The sequence below is a fragment of the Emydura macquarii genome, unplaced genomic scaffold (assembly GCF_026122565.2).
Source record: "Emydura macquarii macquarii isolate MOO-44397 ecotype Brisbane River unplaced genomic scaffold, CSIRO-AGI_Emac_v2 contig_968, whole genome shotgun sequence".
NCBI lineage: Eukaryota > Metazoa > Chordata > Testudines > Chelidae > Emydura > Emydura macquarii.
This window is the reverse complement of record NW_027131105.1, coordinates 8,244,634-8,264,242: the sequence shown is the minus strand read 5'-3', so window position 1 is coordinate 8,264,242 and position 19,609 is coordinate 8,244,634. Positions and strand designations below refer to the sequence as shown.

The window sequence follows — 19,609 nt, the reverse complement described above, 5'->3', positions numbered from 1 at the left end:
GAAATGGATTTTCAGGATCCAGTACTCTTTTTTGATTTCAAATAACTGTGCATTAGCTCAAATGAAACACGTGTATTTTATTTGCATGGTCTCTAAAGTAATTGGCAGTTCAACCAAATTTAATAGAGCTTTTTAATTTTAAAATACAAACTTTTTTCACTAAACAGATAGGCTGATTTTTGGACACATAGATTTTGCTTGTACAATAAAGATATATTGTACTGATCAGGTACTATAGGCCACTTACATATAATATTAATAAGGCTCAGTTCTTGAAGAAATATTCAGTCAACTCAATGTTCATTTGCATTGATATCAAACTTTCCCCATTGTAGTTATACATTGCTCATCATTACCCAGGTGATGCAGATCAAAGGCACAAGACCACTCAAATACATTTTTCCAGTTTTCTAAAAAAAAGTTTTTTGTTTTGTTTTTTTAAATACTGATTTTTTTTCCCCGTTTTTTTAAGATCCCCAGGACTCCACTCATCAAAGCTAGTAAAAAGCAATGTTTACCTCTAAGCCTATTGTATGCAAAGTTTTAACAATCACTGAGGTTTCAAGATATTTTGCATACAGGGATTTATCCTAAGAACCTGAGAATTTCTCCATATACAGATTTTTCCATTAATAAGTAGTAAAATGGACCTGGCTGCAGCCTTGCCTGCGCAAGTAATTCCCAGAAATGGTTTAATTCCTCTATCACAGGTTTTACTACTCAATAGGCTGCAAAAATAGTGGGGAGAATTTCTGCCAAAACCAAAAAAAGATCTTGTGGGCCTATGCAATCATGGCTCAAGTTGGTAGAAAAAACATGTCAATACATAATTATTTTAAGTTTCCCAATGCTTAAATAACTGATTGTAACAAATTGCGTGGTGGGCAAACCTTCCGTTTCTCAGTCCACATAGTCTCCTCTGTGTCTCTTTTGATTAAAGTGTTTTGAGACACGATTCGTACTACCCCATCTGATTCATACTAGATGAGGGCAGAGTTCCAAACACTTAGCACAAACGCATCCATCCAAAACCACTCCAGTTCAGAAAACAGACCTTTTATTTTTCAATGTTAAAGTTTTAGAAACTACTTCCTGCTTCAACTGCTCCACAGATTCCCACAGTTGAAGCTGTCTAAACTTTCTGCTACCCTGAATTTTTCAGTTTCTTTTCTTTTGAGTCATTCTTTGGGTGGGTCTAGCAGGTCAGTTGGAGAAAACCACGTTGTAATATGTGAGATCAGTTTGGATCTAATCCTGAACTGTCCCTAAAGCCAGCACGAGGGGAGATTGCTTATGCACTCAATTCATGAGAGGAAAGGACATTTCTCTAGTGGCTCCATCTAGTTGGATGGAGCAGCGTCTAGTCCTTATCCCCAGAACAATGGGTGTATGCAGCCTTTGTAGGAACTGAGGTTTCTGGAGGTTCCAATAGGAATTTGGAAGACTCATACTCTCAAGGAAACTGCCTCTTCCTGGCCTAAAAGACACTTTCGGGCCGTTCAATTTGAGTTGATCCAGTAGACAAATTGCAAAGGTTTGGGCCGGATTCTAAATGTGCTATATATATACATCTCTGTTGTATGCTTCTGCAAGGATAGTAGCTGTTTTGAGATACATGGTGAATGCATTTTGTGTGTGTGAAGTGAAGTGAAGTGAAAACAATTTGCTGTAGCTTTTGGGTGTAAATCTTACAGTTCAGACTCCATCTTTTTTAAACAAAGCAACCTCAAGCCAGGATTCAATTGATAAGCAGAAGCAATTTTTAATGAAAATATATAACCCCTTTAATCAGTTTCCTAGCGTATACCTTTTGGTTTAACGCTTACTGACAAGAACAGACGTATGTCAGGAAACTACTTGTGAGTGCTCTGGCATATTTAACTCTTAAACATCTTCCCTCCAGGTTAGAAATTGGTATATTGAACCTTGCCTGCTAGTGCTTAGATATGAAACATATGAGATTCCCACTCTTCATTCATAATTGCTACATAATGTAGTAACATGGATAATCTGTGAATAAGAAAAGATGTATTTCAGCTGGAGAAAGGAGTCATGAAAGGGTTAGAAAGGAATCTACCTAGCTACTGTGCTTCATAAAATGGCTAATGTTAACTGAGTTCCTGCTTTGTGATTTTTTAAATAATTTATTTGTCATTGCCAGTATGTAGCATACCTTAATTATGAGGCAGCACATGGTTTATGCTAAAAAGAAAAATAATAGTTTAAGAATTTACATTTTTATAGCATGATTTAAAATCTGTCATAACCAGGGCTCTCTAAAATTATTTTGGTCCTTCCCAGGAGACACAGTAGCCACAGAAGATCAAGATGAGTTTCCATCTAATGTCACCAGGCACACAGCTAACAGAGAGCCTTTCTGCAAGGTCCTGAGTGCTTGTTGCACAATAATGAACACTCACAAGCCCCCTCCCCCGAGTCCCATTGACTGAGTTAATTGTTTAGAGCTCTAAGCACCTGGCAAGGTCATGCCCTCTGAGTATATTTGTAATATAAATATTAGGCGGGGTGTGAGTCTGTGTAAATACATGTAAAGTCTCCCTTGGAATTCTTGTGTTCGAAACCAAAAGAACAATGAAGTGAACATAAATGTTTTTCATCTGAAATTCATGTGTAGCCACATTAAAATATCAGTGACATCAGATACAGCATATCATCAATTATGAAGCATCTCGTTCAGGTGATACTTTACCACCTTTTCATGAACCTCCAACCCACAAAAGTGAGACACAAAACAAACCTTTCCTCAAGGATGCAGTAACTTAAGCCTCATCCACAAAGGAAAGTTGCACCAGTTGAACTTAAATTTGATTTTTTACTCACTGTTAGCTGGTGGAAACCCCTGTGTGAGCAGTCTTATTTCAGTCTGCATGATTTATTTCAATTTAGCTTAGACCTGTTCCCAGTCAATTTTTAAGCTAAACCCACCCAGAAAAAGCCAGTTATACTGAAATAGGTGTCCAGACAGAGATTTGAAAAGGTTTGATTAAATTGGTTTATACTGATACTTTAAGGTATGTCTACACTGATGACGGCGACTTTGCCACCGTCAGATCGATCTTTCTGGATCGATTGAGTGGTCAGTGAAGACCCGCTCAATCGATTAGGAAATCGACCTAGTAAAACCACCTCCTCAAGTGGTGCAGTGCATTGAAGACACCGCGCAGAACAGAAGTACAGCAGTTGATGGGAGCTATTCAACTCCCGTCGACTGCCGCCGAATTTCCGGGTAAGTGTAGACCAGGCCTTAATTTGTCAGTGCAACTTTCTTCTACAAACGAGTCCTTGTGCGTGTGCTTGTTCTGTGGATTCAGTTAGCTGAGCATTCTTCAATGCTCTGTCTGTGCTAGGAGCTGGTCCTACTTCTTAGACTTCAGATCTACAAATTCAGCCCCCAGTCCTGCAGTTCACATGTGGGTGGACAGCTGTCCCCCCACAGAGCCCCATTGAAGTTAATGGGGTTCTGAGCAGGCACAGCAGTCTGCTTGCTGAATATAAATTGACAGATCAAGGCCAATTAGAATTTAACTCCCTGTCCTTCCTATTTAACTGTAGACAATGATATTTCAAGACAACTGGCCAAATGGCCACTTCTTTTTGGTACCTTCATTTTTGATTCCCTAACTTCTGAGGAAACTTGGGCCAGATTTTCAGAAATGCTGAGAATCCATAACTTCAGCTGAGGCCAGTAGCAGTTCTGGGAGCTCAACCGTTCCAAGTTCTGAAAATCAGGCACAAAGTGTCTCAGTTGGGGCACCGAAAATCAAAGGCCATTTTTTAAAATTGCAGCTAATTTTTTCTCAGAATTCTTCCCCCTCCTCCACTGTTTACATCACCCACAAACCACTTCCACAATGTCCTTCCTAAACTGCATCTTGATCTGTTAACTTTGTTCAGTGTTGGATCTTTTTGTGCATTTGTAATAGAATGGGATGTTTTTGGCATGATCAATGTCAGAGCAGTTTCAGAAATACTGTTAACTTGTACACCCTCTGCTGGTTATGTGTAGGCTTGGCAGGATTCGATTTTTATTGGTGATGGTCAGTTCATGTCGATTTTCACCAGACGTGCAAAATGATGAGAAAATATTTCCATCAATGATTATCAGAATTTACAGATGGGCAAAGTAAGAAAACTGCTGCTTGAAAACTTATTAGAGTTTGGTTTACAGCTATTGGCTTTGTTTATTTTGACATATGATGTTGACAATTTGTGTGTTAATGGTTATACAGCTTTAGCTTTTTGAATCTACTGTCATTAAATAATTGTCCCACCCCTGATTTTTTGACCCTCAATAATTTCCCACAGCTGTGAAAATTTAAATTGATAAAAATTGGGAAAATGCTTTAAAATGAACATTGATATTATCTGTCAAATTATTTTAAAAATAAACAAACAAAAATCCAATTTTTCCAAGCCTAGTTACGTACCAAGGAATCAGGCATTCCTAAAATCTATGAAAGATCTTTCATTGAAGAGTTTTCAAAAGCACCATCGGAGCATGTGCTCCTAAATTAGGCGCTTTTATGAATTCCTCCCAGAATGTTTTTTCTTAAGTGTCTATATAGCAATTAATTAAAATATTTGAGCATCTGATGGAAAATGGTCCAATGGTTTATAGAAATTTGAGAAGTTTAATTTTAGCTTACAAACTTCTTGGTAACTATTGATGAATGAGTATGACAGTAGACTTTACTTGCTTCCTGTTGATAGCTTTCCATCTCCTACACTCATTTGTTTCCAAGGTGATGACAAAATAAATGCAGATTGGATTTACCTTGATAAATAAAGTGCTTGAATTTAAGTTCAACAGCTGTAGATGTTACCTGAAGCTGAAGGCATTTTTTAAAATAAACTTCTCAGATTGATTGTCAGTGCTCTAATTCAGGCATTATCTCAGTCAAGGTAATGTTTCCTATCTTCCAAGCAATGTTCTGCAGAGGACTTGTTTGAAAAAGTAAGACCTGTTTTTGGTGGTTTACTTTCCTAATGTTTTTGTTTTTGGCTCCTTTCTTATAGACACTTAGATGGCTGAGTAACTTTACACACGAATAGTACCATTGAATTCTGTGAGTCTGCTCACATGCCTACCCACTTATGCTGAAGTGCTTATACGTTTGGGGCCCTACTTGGTGCGGTACACAAGATAATGTGCACAAGCTTGTGTCTTTGTCTTGTGGGGTGGGGGTGAAGGGGTAAACTTAGTGCATATACAATAATCTGCTGCCTGTGTTTACATTTTCCAGGCAGTAATACAAAAATTATTTTCACTGTGTATGTTAGCTAATGGAGCCATACTCTCCTATTTGCATTTTGCAGTGTTGCAAGATAGTTAGAAAAATGACAACCTAATTTTAGTCCCACTGAGACATCTGTAATGAGGGCGGCCAGCTGACTGTAAGGGGGAGGGGAGGCAGGGTAAGGCATATCTGAGGTATTGGAGAGCAGAAGCATGAAAAGTGAGTCAAATGCAACCCAAACTCTGTTTCAGTTATTATTGTGTGACATGTATCTGCCTTTGAAATGTGAAGAACTGAGTACTAGAATACTGGGATTTGCTTACGTACAAATCAAGCTTGACGCTACCTCAGTAATGTCCTTCTCTTTGTTTACAGGGTGAACAGCATCACTCAGCTGTGTGTTAGAGAATAAAAATAATCTCTTTCAGATCCGTTTTTCCCTTGTGCCACCCCCGCCAAAACACAGTCTGACTCTTTCTTTTTCCTCTCTTTTTAACTCTGAATTGTCTCCCTTCTCTCTGCTTCTAAGACTCATTCAGAGTCTGCATTAAACCAAGACCCCTGACCTTAAACATGGCTCTCTTGCACAGTACCACAGTGTGTTGATGCCATGCTGCTAGGCAGGGGAACCACACTGTCTTGGGTTCTGCTCTGCCCTCTGATTTGCTCATGTGTGAAAGTGCTCCAGGACAGTAGGTTATTATCTGCCCCTGCCCAAATATGCACCCCTCTTCCCCCCCTGGCATACCATTATGAGACTTGTCTTCTCACCAAAGTCCAAAATATCTTTCAGAAAATGTGATACTCTAAGAGGGAATCATGGTCCTGCCTGGCAAGACCTTACCCTCAGACAGGGTTATCTGTGCATCCGGTACTGTAATAGCATAGATTCTACTGAACTTGTCAAATAATGATGGAGAATGTAACAATAAGCGAATACTGAAAAATACACAGTATGATTAAATTAGACCTCTGGTATTCTGCTGGATGGTCTTTGTGCACCTTGAAAAGACATGAAAGGGAAAGCTGTTTGTGGCTTTTTTTACTTCAGAATTGTGCATTTAGGCACAAATCCTATTACTAAACTAGTTAAAAATTGGCCTCACCTGCAGAACAATGTATCTTTTTGGACTGGTAAAACAATACTTTTGGGGGTTGTTTTACAGTTAGTCTTTGCAGCCAGACTAGCTTTACTAGTTACTGCAATAATTTTTGGCTTCCTGTCATGGACTGAATTAACATAATTGCCTGCATAAATAGAGTAGGAATCAAAAAAGCCCTATTTGGAAGCCAAGGTGACTTTAAAAAAAAAAAAAAAAAAAAGGCAAGCATCTTCAAGTTACTGATTCTTGCTCTTGAAACACAAGTCTATCCTTTAAAGCTTTTGTATGGTTGCACATTAATATAGGTTTGGGCTGCCCAGTTATTTAGATTTCCTTTACTCACCTGAACTGCTGACTTTCTGTCTGCTCCTCCTTGCATAATGATGACCTTTTGATTGCCTGAAAGTACAGAAGCTTGTCCATCAGACCTGTTGTGTTTAGTCTTGCCTAACTCTGTGTGTCTTTGTATTGTTCTACCTTGTAGGGTCCACCCTGAAACGACTATGTCTAGGCAAAGATCACAGTAGTAGTAACTATCCCATTTTTGTTTCTCAGTATTTCCTTTATAGCATGGGATGTTTTTTATTTTTGACTAAAACCTGATTGTTTGCTTAATAGCAGCTGTTATACCTTTGCTGACATTAAATTAGGCTGCATATGAATTGTGAGCAGGTATCTCTTTAGTTACAGTGCATGTCCTGTGATGCTTTAAGAAGCATGCATGCTGCAGGATAATTGTGATTTGTGTGTGTTGTGAGAGAACTGAGTACAGTGCTTGTCTAATCTTACATGTACAGCTTTTATAAAACTGCCATTTTGCTGCTGGCTGAACCTATAGCTTGATGCTACCTCATTCCTGTTGAGATGCGTGAAATATTGAACACTATTTGAAGAGCTTTAGCCTCAAAATACATATCTTCTCACTGGTCCCTTTCCTAAAAGAATGTGAGCAGGATTCACATAGAAATCACACCAGAGGTTGAATGCATGATCATTTAAAGGAGGATGCAGGTATTTTATGTAACTAGAGGAACGTTAGTAGGGTTACTCACAACGCACTTTATTGGCTGGAAAATTCATGTTAGCAGAAATAGACTGTGTTGGTGTTTGTAAATAAATCATTTCACTTCAATTCTCTGAACTTTTTGCTTGAAGAGATAGTCTTTATTTAAAATTATATTTTAAATATATTCAAATATATTTGTTAAAACTGTTTCACTTAATGTTTTCCCTGGAAATTGAAATCTGCAAATCTTTGTCACTTCCTGTTCAGTACTGATTTTGACATAATACTAAATTGCCAGGAACTGGAGCTCCAGCTCGTACATGGGACAAATATTTCTAGAAAGAGAGAGAATATGCAAGGGTGGGATGAGAGAGAGACAGTGAATGCTTCTTTAGCCTTTGAAGCATCACCAACTCAACAGTCTCTCTCTCAACATTAGAAACGGACATCACACTTTCTACACTTATTTTTCTTGTGTAAACTCACATAAAGGTTAACAAAAAAGGATATAATTTTTGCATTTCATTTTGATCTAGTAAAATCATGATTCATAAAAGCTAATAGTTGCTGCATCAAATTCTATTCCAATGGTAACTATCTGTGGGGATACTTTTATAAGTGGTGTTACATCAATGCTATTGTCGATAGCTATTAAATAACTTCATCCAGGGGGAAGGTACATGTCCAGAGGGAAAGCGCTGTTGGGGCATTAATGATGCACAATAACATAACTATAAATGTGGATACATGGATCATTTCTTGAAGCAAAGATGTTCTTTAGAAAGGAATGAGAGTATTAAAGGAGAAAAAATACCAGCTTTTGAATAGTAGTGTGTGAGAAACCTAAATCAAGCAGCAAAGTGGTGCATTAATGATGACATAGCTGACCCTTCTTTGTGTGTGACTTTCTAGGATCCTCTACAAACAGTCTTGTAATGTGTCCTGAGCCTCTACCACCATCAACTCTGCAGGTCCAGGTGCAAGCCAACAACAGTAACAACAAGAAAGGAACATTCACAGATGATCTTCACAAGCTGGTGGATCAGTGGACAAGCAAAACTGTTGGAGCAGCACAGTCAAAACCTTCTTTGAACCAACTGAAGCAGAACCAAAAAAGGCAAGACATGGAGCCAAAGGCTAATCCCGTGCAGACACAGAATGAGACGTGTGGAGTAAGTGGCACTCCTTGAAGAACATACATTTTGCTATGTGTCTGACAGCCATTGCAGAACTCATAGGAGGAGGACATAAACTAAAACATACTGCAGAGAATGTCCATCTCACTTCACTAAGTTCTAAAATAGCTTTCATTTTTTGGTCTTTTGGAGTTAATTTTGGCAACCTATGGGCCAACATATATTTTTAAAATTAAGAACTGCTAATTTATAGTTGATAAACAGCAACACACTGACTGATGATCCATACATTGCTGGACTTAAACAAGGTTTTACTTTTGCTAATATCCCTCTTCTTTTTAATGGTAATCTTCCTCATGTAGAATGGTTGCTGGACTAGTGGCTAGGTGGTAGTATGTTGCAGACGCTGTGTGAATATTCTGTCTTGAAAAGGAGATGGGTGTCAACTGGATACTTAACTTGCCCTTGCTGGTAGAGCTGTGCCGTACTAGTCACATCTACCTTAGAGACGTTTAAAAATGTCACTAAGGTGACCCTGAACCCACTGAGGAGTGGAAGCAATAGCATCTCCTACCCACTAAGCCTTGGTTCAGTGGCAGAACTGAATATCCTGAGACCTGTGCATCTGTGTGCACGCACACCCACTTGACTTCATGGCTGAGGTGATGGTGTTGAGAATAAGATTTTATGCTAAATCCCTGCAGGCACAAAAATGACAAATCCCAGTTATGCCTCACATAAGCCCCTCAATCCTTCCCAGCCTACAGTGTCTTCTTCTGGACTTAATGACTACTTGCCCCATCGTTTTTTGCCTTGTTTCACTTTTCAGGAGGCTGAAAATTGAGTCTAGAAGAAACAAAATAGCAATAAAGATGAGAGGAAAAAAATACTATGAAAATTATATAATGATCTTTTCCAATTGAAATAACTAAATGTTGATGGGGAAACATTGCCTTTTTAAAAAGAAACAAAACTCCAAACAAACAATAAAAAAATCCTAGAAAAAAAACTTATTTTAAAAAGAATGTGCATTGCGATAGTGTCGGGCGATTCACCCCCATTGAACTAGGTGCTCTCCAAACATATACACACTTCACGGGGAAAAAAATGAAAATGTGTATCACTGCAGCATGAAAGTAGGTTTATGGGGAAAACAGACGTACAAATTTTTTTTAAAAAACTTTTCTGTTCAGTGGCCAGAGTTTAACAAGAAGGGAGGGTCATGACCCCTGTCTATATAGTGATGATGTGACCAAGGTGTTCAGTTTTATTGCCCAGATATATAATAGATGAGCCACCATTTCACAGCAATACCATATCCGTCTGTAGGTCCTGTCAGATAACGCAAGTTGACCATACTTGCTCTTGGTCAGTTCTTGGATGGGAGATCCCCCAAGGTTCTTCAGGAAGTGGTTTTTGGTGATACAATAGCTATCATTCTGCCAATTCTTCACTTACACACCCTGACAAGGGTTTTGCAGTTGGAAAGTCTCCTTCGCTCATACTTCAGCACAAGTTAGAACTGTTAGCCCAAGTTCCAGTTTGCTTAATGACAGTATATTTGGTCTAATTCTTTATAATGGCCATTGAGTAGTTGTCTTTATTTCCTATCCAAACTGTTCAGTGATATTCCACCAAGGTGTGGCAGAATATTGTTGGGTGGGTGGGGAGGAATTATTCCACATATAGTCTATGAAGTGTTCGGGGATATATTTCATCCTACAGTAAGATTCTTGTCCAAGGAAGTAACAGAGATGGTTGAGTTTTTAGAAGAAATGCCTTACAAGGAAAGGTTAAAATGTAAAAAGCCAGGGCCCTTTATGCCACTGTACTGATACATAGGAGCTGTAAAAGCCTTACTGCAGTTGACCAGGGAGCTTCCCCCAGGCAGCCCTATGTGCTCAGCCTGGCAGGGACCATGCTGGGGACAGGGCCAGGGCAGGTGGCAAGTCACCACAACACTACAGGGATTTTGAATCTGCAGAGCAGCCACAGACAGCCCTCGGGACACTACCATTAACTAGAGCATCCTCTGGTCGCTCTAATTTATGCTGGAGTCCACACTGAGCAGCCTTGGTTCCTGGGGGTGCAAAGGTGGTTCACAGCCACCTTAGCACCACTTGCCCTTGGCTCTGCCCTTCTGGCCTATGCCACCCAGAGGCACAACACAGAACTCCAGCCATAGCTGGCAAAACCAGGGCTACAGATGCGATTTAAGGTGGAGATTTCCAATGACACAAGTGGCATTGGGTGTTAAAATCTTCCCTGAGTCTACAGATGTTCGGATGGATTTGAAATGAAAGGAGACCAGAATGGTTTATGATGATCAAAGAGGAATAAGCAGAAGAAGAGGGATGACACTGAGCTGAGAGACGCTGAACCTGGACAACAGGAAAAATGGCTTACCAATGTCACAGTAGTAAGTGGGAACAGGAAGCGGATTATACTTCTGTATATGGCAGTGGGGAGTTCAATACTGGAAGAGTGTGTCCAGTCCTTTGTGTCAGTATTTTTTAAAAGATGTTGGAAAATTGGAGAGAATGCAGAAAAGAGCTATAAAAATTATATGAGGGCTGGAGAAAATGTCATGGAGTTTTTAAGTCTTTCCCTATATCTGTATAGCTCACCAAAAAGAAGACTGAGAGTTGACTTGATTACAGTGTCTAAGTACCTTTGCAGGGAGAACATATAAAGTACTGAATGGATCTTCAACCTAGCGGAGAAAAGTATATCAAGAACCCAGGGCTGGAAGTTAAATCCAGATAAATTCAGATTAGAATTAGGCTCATGTTTTTAAGAGGGAGGGTTATTAAACATTGAAACAAACTCCCAAGGGAAGGGGTGGATTCTCCATCTCTTGACATATTCAGTTCAAGATTGGATGCCTTTCTTGTTTTAGTCAAACACAGGTCATTTGGCTCAATGTAAGGATAAATGGGTGAAATTCCCTGGCCTGTGATATACAGGAGATCAGACTACATGAGCCAATGGCCTTTTATGCATTTAAAGTATATAACTCTGTATCAAATATCTTAAAGAAAAACAATAGTAAGAGGACCCGAAAAAAAAAAAGCCACCATGGCTAAACGATGGAGTAAAAGAGGCCGTTAGAAGCAAAAAGGCATCCTTTAAAAATTGCATGCTTAAAAAGTGGAATTCAAATCCTACAGAGGAAAATAGAAAGGAGCATAAACTTTGGCAAGTCAAGTGTAAAAGTATAATTAGGCAGGTCAAAAAAGAATTTGAAGAGCAACTAGAAAAAGAGTCTAAAACTAATGGCAAAAAAATTAAGTACATCAGAAGCAGGAAGCCTGCCAAACAATCAAGGTATTAAAGGAGCACTCAAGGAAGACAAGGCCATTGTGGAGAAGCTAGATGAAGTCTGTGCATCAATCTTTGCTGCAGATGATATGAAGCAGATTCCCACACCTGAGCCCTTCTTTTTAGGTGACAAATCTGAGGAATTGTTCCAGATGGAGGTGTCAGAAGAGGAGGTTTTGAAACAAATTGATAAACAGTAATAAGTCACCAGGGTCAGATAGTATTCATCCAAGAGTTCTGAAGGAACTCAAATATGAAATTGCAGAACTCCTAACCTATCACTTAAATCAGGCTCTGTACCAGATGGCTGGAGGATAGCTAATGTGACACCAATTTTTTAAAAAGGTTCCAGATGTGATCCTGGCAATTCCAGGCCAGTAAGCCTAACTTCATTACCAAGCAAAGTGTTAGAAACTATAACAAAGAACAGAATTATAAAACATGTAGATGAGCATGGATGAGCATGAGGGAAGAGTCAACACGGTATTTGTAAAGGGAAATCATGCCTCACCAATCTATTAGAATTCTTTGAGGGGGTCAACAAACATGTGGACAATGGTGATCCAGAGGATATAGTGCACCTGAACTTGCAGAAAGCCTTTGACAAGGTTCCTCACCAAAGGCTGTTAAGCAAACTATTCAGTCGTGGAATAAGTGGGAAGATTCTATCATGGATCTATAACTAGTTAAAGGACAGGAAACCGAGTAGGGAATATATGGTCTGTTTTCATAATGGAGAGGTAAATAGCGGTGTCCCCCAAGGATCTGTACTGGGACCAGTGCTGTTCAACATATTCATAAATGATCTAGAAAAAGGTGTAAACAGTGATATGGCAAAGTTTGCAGATGATACAAAATTACTGAGGATGGTTAAGTCCAAAGCCGACTGTGAAGAGCTACAAAGGGTTCACACAAAACTGGGGACTGGGCAACAAAATGGCAGATGTTTAGTCAATGTTGTTAAATGCAAAGTAATGTATGTTGGAAAACATAATCCCAACTATACGGACAAAATTAAAGGGGGATAAATTAGCTGTTACCACTCAAGAAAGAGATCTTGGAGCCATTGTGGATAATTCTTTGAAAATATCTGCTCAATGTGCAGCAGCATTCAAAAAAGCTAACAATGTTAGGAAGCATTGGGAAACTGATAGCTAATAAGACAGCAAATATCATAATGCTACAATATAAATCCATGGTACCCCCACACCTTGCATACTGCATACAGTTCTGGTCATCCCATCTCAAACAAGATATATTAGAAATGGAAAAAGTACAGAGGAGGACAACAAAAATGATTAAGGATATGAAACTTCCATATGAGGAGAGATTAAAAAAACTGGGACTGCTCTGCTTGGAAAAGAGATGACTTAGGGGGGATGTGATCACGAGCTATAAAATCATGGATGCTGTGGAGAAAGTGAATAACAGGGTCACACAATGAAATTAATAGGCAGCAACATAAGGAACTACTTCACACAACACACAGTCAACCTGTGAAACTCATTGCCAGGGGCTTTTGTGAAAGCTAAAAGTATAACTGGGTTCAAAAGAGAAATAGATAAGTTCATGGAGGATACGTCCATCAATGTCTATTAGCCTAAGATGCTCAGGGATGCAACCCCATTACAGGGGTGCCCCTAAGGCTCTGACTGCCAGATGTTGAGACTGGACAATGTGGGGTGGATCTCTTGATAAATGCCTTGTTCTGGTCACTGCCTCTGATGCATCTGGCATTGGCCACTGTCAGAGACAAAATACTGGGCTAAATGGACCATTGGTTTGACCCAGCATGGCTGTTCTTATGTTCTAAAGAAAGCTGTGGCAGCCCTGCCATGTGAGTCAGTCAAGTTTCCATGATGTAACATTGGAACAAGCTTGCACTGGCAGAAGGTAGACTACATGGGCTGGAAATCTCTTCCATCTAAATCTGTACATCTTCATTTTGCCCTTTTTCTGCACAGAACCTCTATTAATATTAATAAGAGTTGCCCACATGATTCCAGGGCTCAGTGAAAGTACAGTCTGATTCTCCATCAGCTTATAATACGGTCAGCAAACTTTGTGTATTTTTTCTGAAAGGACATTTCTGTTGCCCTTAAGGTTTTTTTTGTTGCCCTAGGCAAACTGCTGTGTGTTTTACACACACAGGTATTATAGGTAAATTTTTAAAGTGAAAGCTCTTCTTCTAAGGGGAAATCAACTAACAGCTCTTTGCAGTGAGTTGCACACATACCATATGGATGACTGCCTATGAAGGAGTACTGTGGAAAGGGATCTGGGGAGTCGTCATGGATCACAAGCTAAATATGAGTCAACCGTGCAAAAAAAGCAAACATTCTGGGATGTATTAGCAGGAGTGTTGTAAGCAAGACACGAGAAGTAATTCTTCTGCTGTACTCCATGCCTCCAGGCCTCAACTAGGTCCAGTTCTGGGTGCCATGTTTCAGGAAAGATGTGGACAAATTGGAGAAAGTCCAGAGAAGAGCAACAAAAATGATTAAAGGTCTAGAAAACATGACCTATGAGGCAAGACTGAAAATTGGGTTTGCTTAGTCTGGAGAAGAAAAGACTAAGGGGGGGACATAACAATTTTCATTACAAGGAAGAGGGAGAAAAATTGTTCTTGTTAACCTCTGAGGATAGGACAAGAGTCAGTGCCTTAAATTGCAGCAAGGGCAGTTTAGGTTGGACATTAAGAAAAGCTTCCTAATTCTCAGGATAATTAAGGACTAGAATAAATTGCCTAGGGATATTGTGGAATTTCCGTCATTTGGAGATTTTTAAGAGCAGGTTGGACAAACACACCTGTCATGGCTGGTCTAGATAATGCTTGGTCCTACCTTGAGTGCAGGGTGCTGAACTAGAAGGCCTCGTGACGTCCCTTACAGTCCTACGATTCTATGAAATGTTGGTGGATGTGCTCGGCCAATTGCATAAAGACGTATAGCGTTTTTCTCATTCTTAATTTCCTGCTCTCCATGGTTGGAAGCATAATAGGCAATGCATGAGACTGGGCTGGCAAAGCAGGTCTTTAACTTTCCCTTCTGAGGGGAAAAAAGAACAGCTTCCTGTTTTGTTCCTATTGAGATGAGAATTCCTACAGTAAACTAGACCATGTTGCCTATCACTTTGAGTATGAAATATAGTCACTGTCCTTTCCTTTTTTAAAAAAAATACCTTCCTGTTTTCAGTAGTGTTATGGAGCACCCAAATACTGGTTGTGTTTTCATCTGAGCTTTCGGGTGACATGTTCCCTTTCAAACAGAAAGTATGCATGAAGTCTGATCATTAAACAGTACATGCTGAGATGTAAAGAGAGATAATTCGTTAGGTATTGATGTCAGACCATCTAATAAGAAAATTTTCACGAATGCTAATCCATGTTGGGCAAGTACTGAAATAACCAACTCTTCTAGGTAGTTGTGGGCACTGCAAACACACAGGAATGCAGCAGGTAACATAAGGCAGTTTATGTATAAAGTACGTTGACTGTTCTTTGGGTAAGCCGATTACCTGAGATTGACAGGGGACCGAGGGATTCATCAGCTAGGGCCTGGCTTTCCTTCTTGCCACTACTTGAGCTCTAAATGCTTGTAAGAGAAACAACCACAAAGGAAAGCTGAGAGTAGAAAAAATGTTTGAGTCTATGATATGATTGCTGTATAAAAAGTGCAGCCTCATTTCTGTCACTGGCATGTGATGTGTCATAGAGCCTGTCTGTTACTGATAGTTCATACACCTGTTTGAGCTTTGGTTTAGCTAGTTGACTGTCTAGGAAGCAAGAATTCTGAAGTAGGTGTAGGGGCAAGGACAGGGAAGGGGGATTCTCAACACTTGTTTTGCTGTGTTCCGTGTCTGTTCGCTTGGATGAATAATGGAACTGTGGTGAAATTTGTGCATCCACTTCTCATTATCTTCCCTTGTCTAGCTTTCCCTACATCCAGCTTTGTGTAAATACCAAGTAAGTGGGCACTGGCAGGACCATCTGATGCAAGTTGTCAGTTGTTCCTCGTATCCCTTGGTGTTTGACCACTTGTACAATGACAGGAGGAAAGAGGAATCTGTGTGGAGTGACATCCCAGGTCTACTCAGCTTAGCCAACAGCACTAACCACATCCTGCCAGTGGGGGTTATACTAGACAAAGATTATTATACTTAGTTGCATTGTTGTAGATATGACATACTCGCCCCGCCAAGATTTGGTTGAAGTAAAAATCATCTAAGGCTGCACTGTGGGAACTGACCAGACTTAAATCTTTGGAAAACAGGATATATCCAACAATTTATCTACCTCTCCTAGATGTGAATGGCACTTTAAACCTATCCTGGCAAGGAAAGACGAGACAAAAGAGTTGGAACAGAGAGATGACAACTGTTTCCTACTTACCTCAGCTTGTCTCCATTTTGTTTGTTTTATTGTTGTTTGTGTGCTGATGTATTTGGTAAGTTAATGCTTAGAAGTAGGACAGGCACAGGAGAGAATAGCAATGGAGGAGGCACTAAAAAGCTAGCCAAAAGAATGAGCAATGATCTGAAGGGGAGGGAGGTGATCTGGGGCTCAGGACTGTTAACAGTTGTTCCAGGTGTAGGGAGGAGTGTGAAAAACCCACAGAGAGGCCAGAGTTTTATTAAGGTGAGAGGAGTTTGGAAAGTGCGGTATATAGAAGGGAGGGGATGTGAAAGGAAAGATTGAGATGTGGGCAGGAGAGGAGCTGTACCTAGTCTTGAGGTGTAGGTAAACAGGAAGTGATGGAAGGGATAAGAGCAGGGGGGGTGCTGGCATAGTCATTACACCGGGGAAAGGAGATCTGTTTAGCTGTAGCATTTCAATGAATTGGAGTTGAGAGTTGGGGGAAGTGAAGAGAGGAGGAGCTTCCATTACTCCATATGAGAGAACCAGGGCATGAAATATTCTGGCAGAATTGATGGATTTTGGATGGGAGTCTTCATCAATTTTTTTCACTCTGTTCTCTCTAACTTGGTTACATTGGGTGTGGTGGTTTCTTAAGATTTGCCTTATGTTCACTTCAGCTACGGCAGGTTGGATAGCTTTTTATATCATATAGACATGTAAGCTGTGTTGACTCAATTTCCTAATGTGTAATTATGCATTGTTTGCACAGTTCTGTGAATGTGGTTCAAGTAAGATAAGTATAGTGTATGTGATGGGGAAGGATTCTTAAGGGAGGAAGGAAGAAAAATAGACCTGCTCACCTCCTTCCGGCTCAATAATATTTTATTTATAAAATACTTTTTAGCATGTCCAAAACTTCATTAAGGGCTTATCTAGCAGGGACAGTCAGGAAAATTAATCTGAGCTAACTAAAGATGTGAATTTAAAGTGGATTATGTAAACTGCATTAAACCCCTATGTGGACATTCTCATTCAGAATTGAAGTGGCCTTAATTCGATTTAGCATAATTTATTTCTTTCTAAATTTCTCTCTCAGTGAAGATATTTGTACAGTGTGTGACTTTAGATGCAATTTTGCAACACATCTGGTGGATCCATTCATTGTGAGAACTGTGTGTTTGTTTATCCAGAATATTTAAGCCTGGGCTAGTTTAATAAACAAAATGTCTAGAACAAATAGAAAGAAACGTAAGAGGAAACTGATAGGCAAACACTCCTGAATTATGTAAAATCCATTCAGAATAGGATAAGCCATGTGATTCAGTACCACTCACCACTTGTAGGAGTACAGTGTAGAAATATCAGCTAGAAAATAAAGACACACTTTACGCCTTCTTTCTGATCCCAGAGAAACTAGCTTTTTTGGAAACATTGTCAACGAGCTAGAAGACAAGACTGCAAACTGTTCTGCAAAGATTGTTGTGGTTTACACACCTCTTAACAGATTGAATGAAACACAAGGTTCTGGGGTTTGTACCATTTGTACCAAGACACCAGCTTCTGATATTTCTACACCTCCCAAGACAACTTCAGTATAAAATATGTGATCCATGCCAATCACAAGTATTTCAAGGTGTGTCGCAGATGCTGATATCAGAAAATGCTGTTGTAGTTGAACAAGACTCCCTATAATTGCTAAAACAGAAGGCACTGTGTATCACACACTCATCATTGATGAGCAGTGTGTATCCAGGAGTCATCAGGGTAGGATAAAATGAGCCTGCATCAGAACTTCCTTCCACGTGAGTAACTGACACTGATGGATGTGGCTGCCAGCTTTGCTGACAAGAAATTAGCCAACAGAATAGGACATCTGGTCCAGCAAGTATCTAATGATTGAAAATGGCTCATTCTGTCAAAATGGAGTTGGCCGTCTCATGAGGCAGAAGGGGAAATAGTGACATCATTCAACCTCGACTGTGAATTCAACACTGAAATTAACATTGGGACGATAAGTCATGGAAACCCCAACTCTTATTTGGAACTATTGGTGTATGTTTACAATTCACTGGGTGGCTTATCTGATAAAACCCCTAGTGCCTTGCTATGTCTTGAGCCTGGCAAAATTCCTCAAGTGTGCTTCAGTGTCAATACCTGCCTGGTCCTCAGACAGATTTAATGAAATACCCAGCTGATCTTGATTACGGCCCTACACAGATATTCAAGCTGTTGATCAGTGTTTCAACAAGAATTTCAGATTTGGCCAGGTTTTGCCTTGAACTTTATGCACTAAGTGAGCAGAGACAATTAAAATCCATGACTTCACTGAAACTAATAAATCCAGAATCACCTGCACCACTCCCTGGCACTGTGAAGGCCCTGGCTTGGATGTTGGATGTGATAGATGCTGAGAGACGCAAGAGTGCTAATAATCTGCTGGAAACATTTAAGGATTGTCTAATATGAAGATATCGACTGAAATTATGTCTTTCAAGCCACATCAATCTTCATTCAGTATAGCTGGAGAATCACAGAAAAGTTGCTGGAAAATAGTTTGACAGTCAACCTCCTATACGTGGAGAAAGAGGCAATAGCTGGAATGCAGCCATCATTCGTAGTGTTCATTTGATCATTTTCTAGCAGGATGCACAGCAACAACAATAGTGAAGGCCCTGAAATGTTAACGGGAATCTGTCCTGATTTTACAAGATAAAGCCTGTGTGTGTGGTTTATTTTTTGGGAACCAGATAATGTTCTGTCCAGCTGTGTGGGTATAATCTATAAGCAGCAGCTATGCCCAACATGGATTAGTTGAGGGAGAGAGCCAGAAACATACACACACACCAATGTAGAACCATACTTCTCAGCATCTAAAAGGAGCTGTATCACAGCTGACAATAAGCATTTCTCCAAGTTCTGATTCTTATGCGTTCAGGTAAACAACTAGTCAAACCATCTGCAATAGTGCCATTTAGTCACTTCCAGTAATGTTATGTAGTCTATTGCTTGTTGGGGCAGTATAAATCAGTTGCAAATGGGAGTAAAGCATGTATGCGGTATATCTGTTGTCAGTTACTTAGAACCATCTAGTTTGCTTGAAAATATCATTGTTAGTATCTTAAAATATGGGCTTAAATAACAGTTTTGAAAAATCAACCTGGTCCATGCGCTTATTTTTAGTGGTAGGTTTTGCTGCATCACTTGATTTTACCAGACAGGTATCAGATACATTTTAATATATTCATACACGCAGTCAGACTCTGACTTCACTTTAGACATAAAGTTAAGGAAACAAAAAGCCACCAAATATTTCTGCACTGATTTAAAAAAAAATGTGTGTTGTTTTTCAATTACATGTTCCAGCCCCAAAAGCAAAAAGTCCCTTTGTGACATCACTGATCCTTTTAAAATTAAAAAAAAAAAAAAAA

The 19,609-nt window shown here is 39.6% G+C and overlaps 1 protein-coding gene across 9 annotated transcripts in view; it reads left to right on the top strand.

Annotated features, from left to right (window-relative positions):
• WNK2 (WNK lysine deficient protein kinase 2) overlaps window positions 1-19,609 on the top strand; it is a 156,577-nt gene that overhangs the window by 125,216 nt on the left and 11,752 nt on the right. For 4 of the 9 annotated variants that reach the window (XM_067544096.1, XM_067544098.1, XM_067544094.1 and 1 more), the window contains 2 exons: window positions 6,846-6,890; window positions 8,280-8,539. The exons of 1 other annotated variant lie outside the window; for it this stretch is intronic. In XM_067544096.1, coding sequence (XP_067400197.1) covers window positions 6,846-6,890; window positions 8,280-8,539 — 305 coding nt within the window. Of the gene's footprint in view, window positions 1-6,845; window positions 6,891-8,279; window positions 8,540-19,609 lie in introns of those variants that run through there. 4 more of the 9 variants (XM_067544099.1, XM_067544097.1, XR_010918939.1 and 1 more) reach the window with 3 other exon arrangements.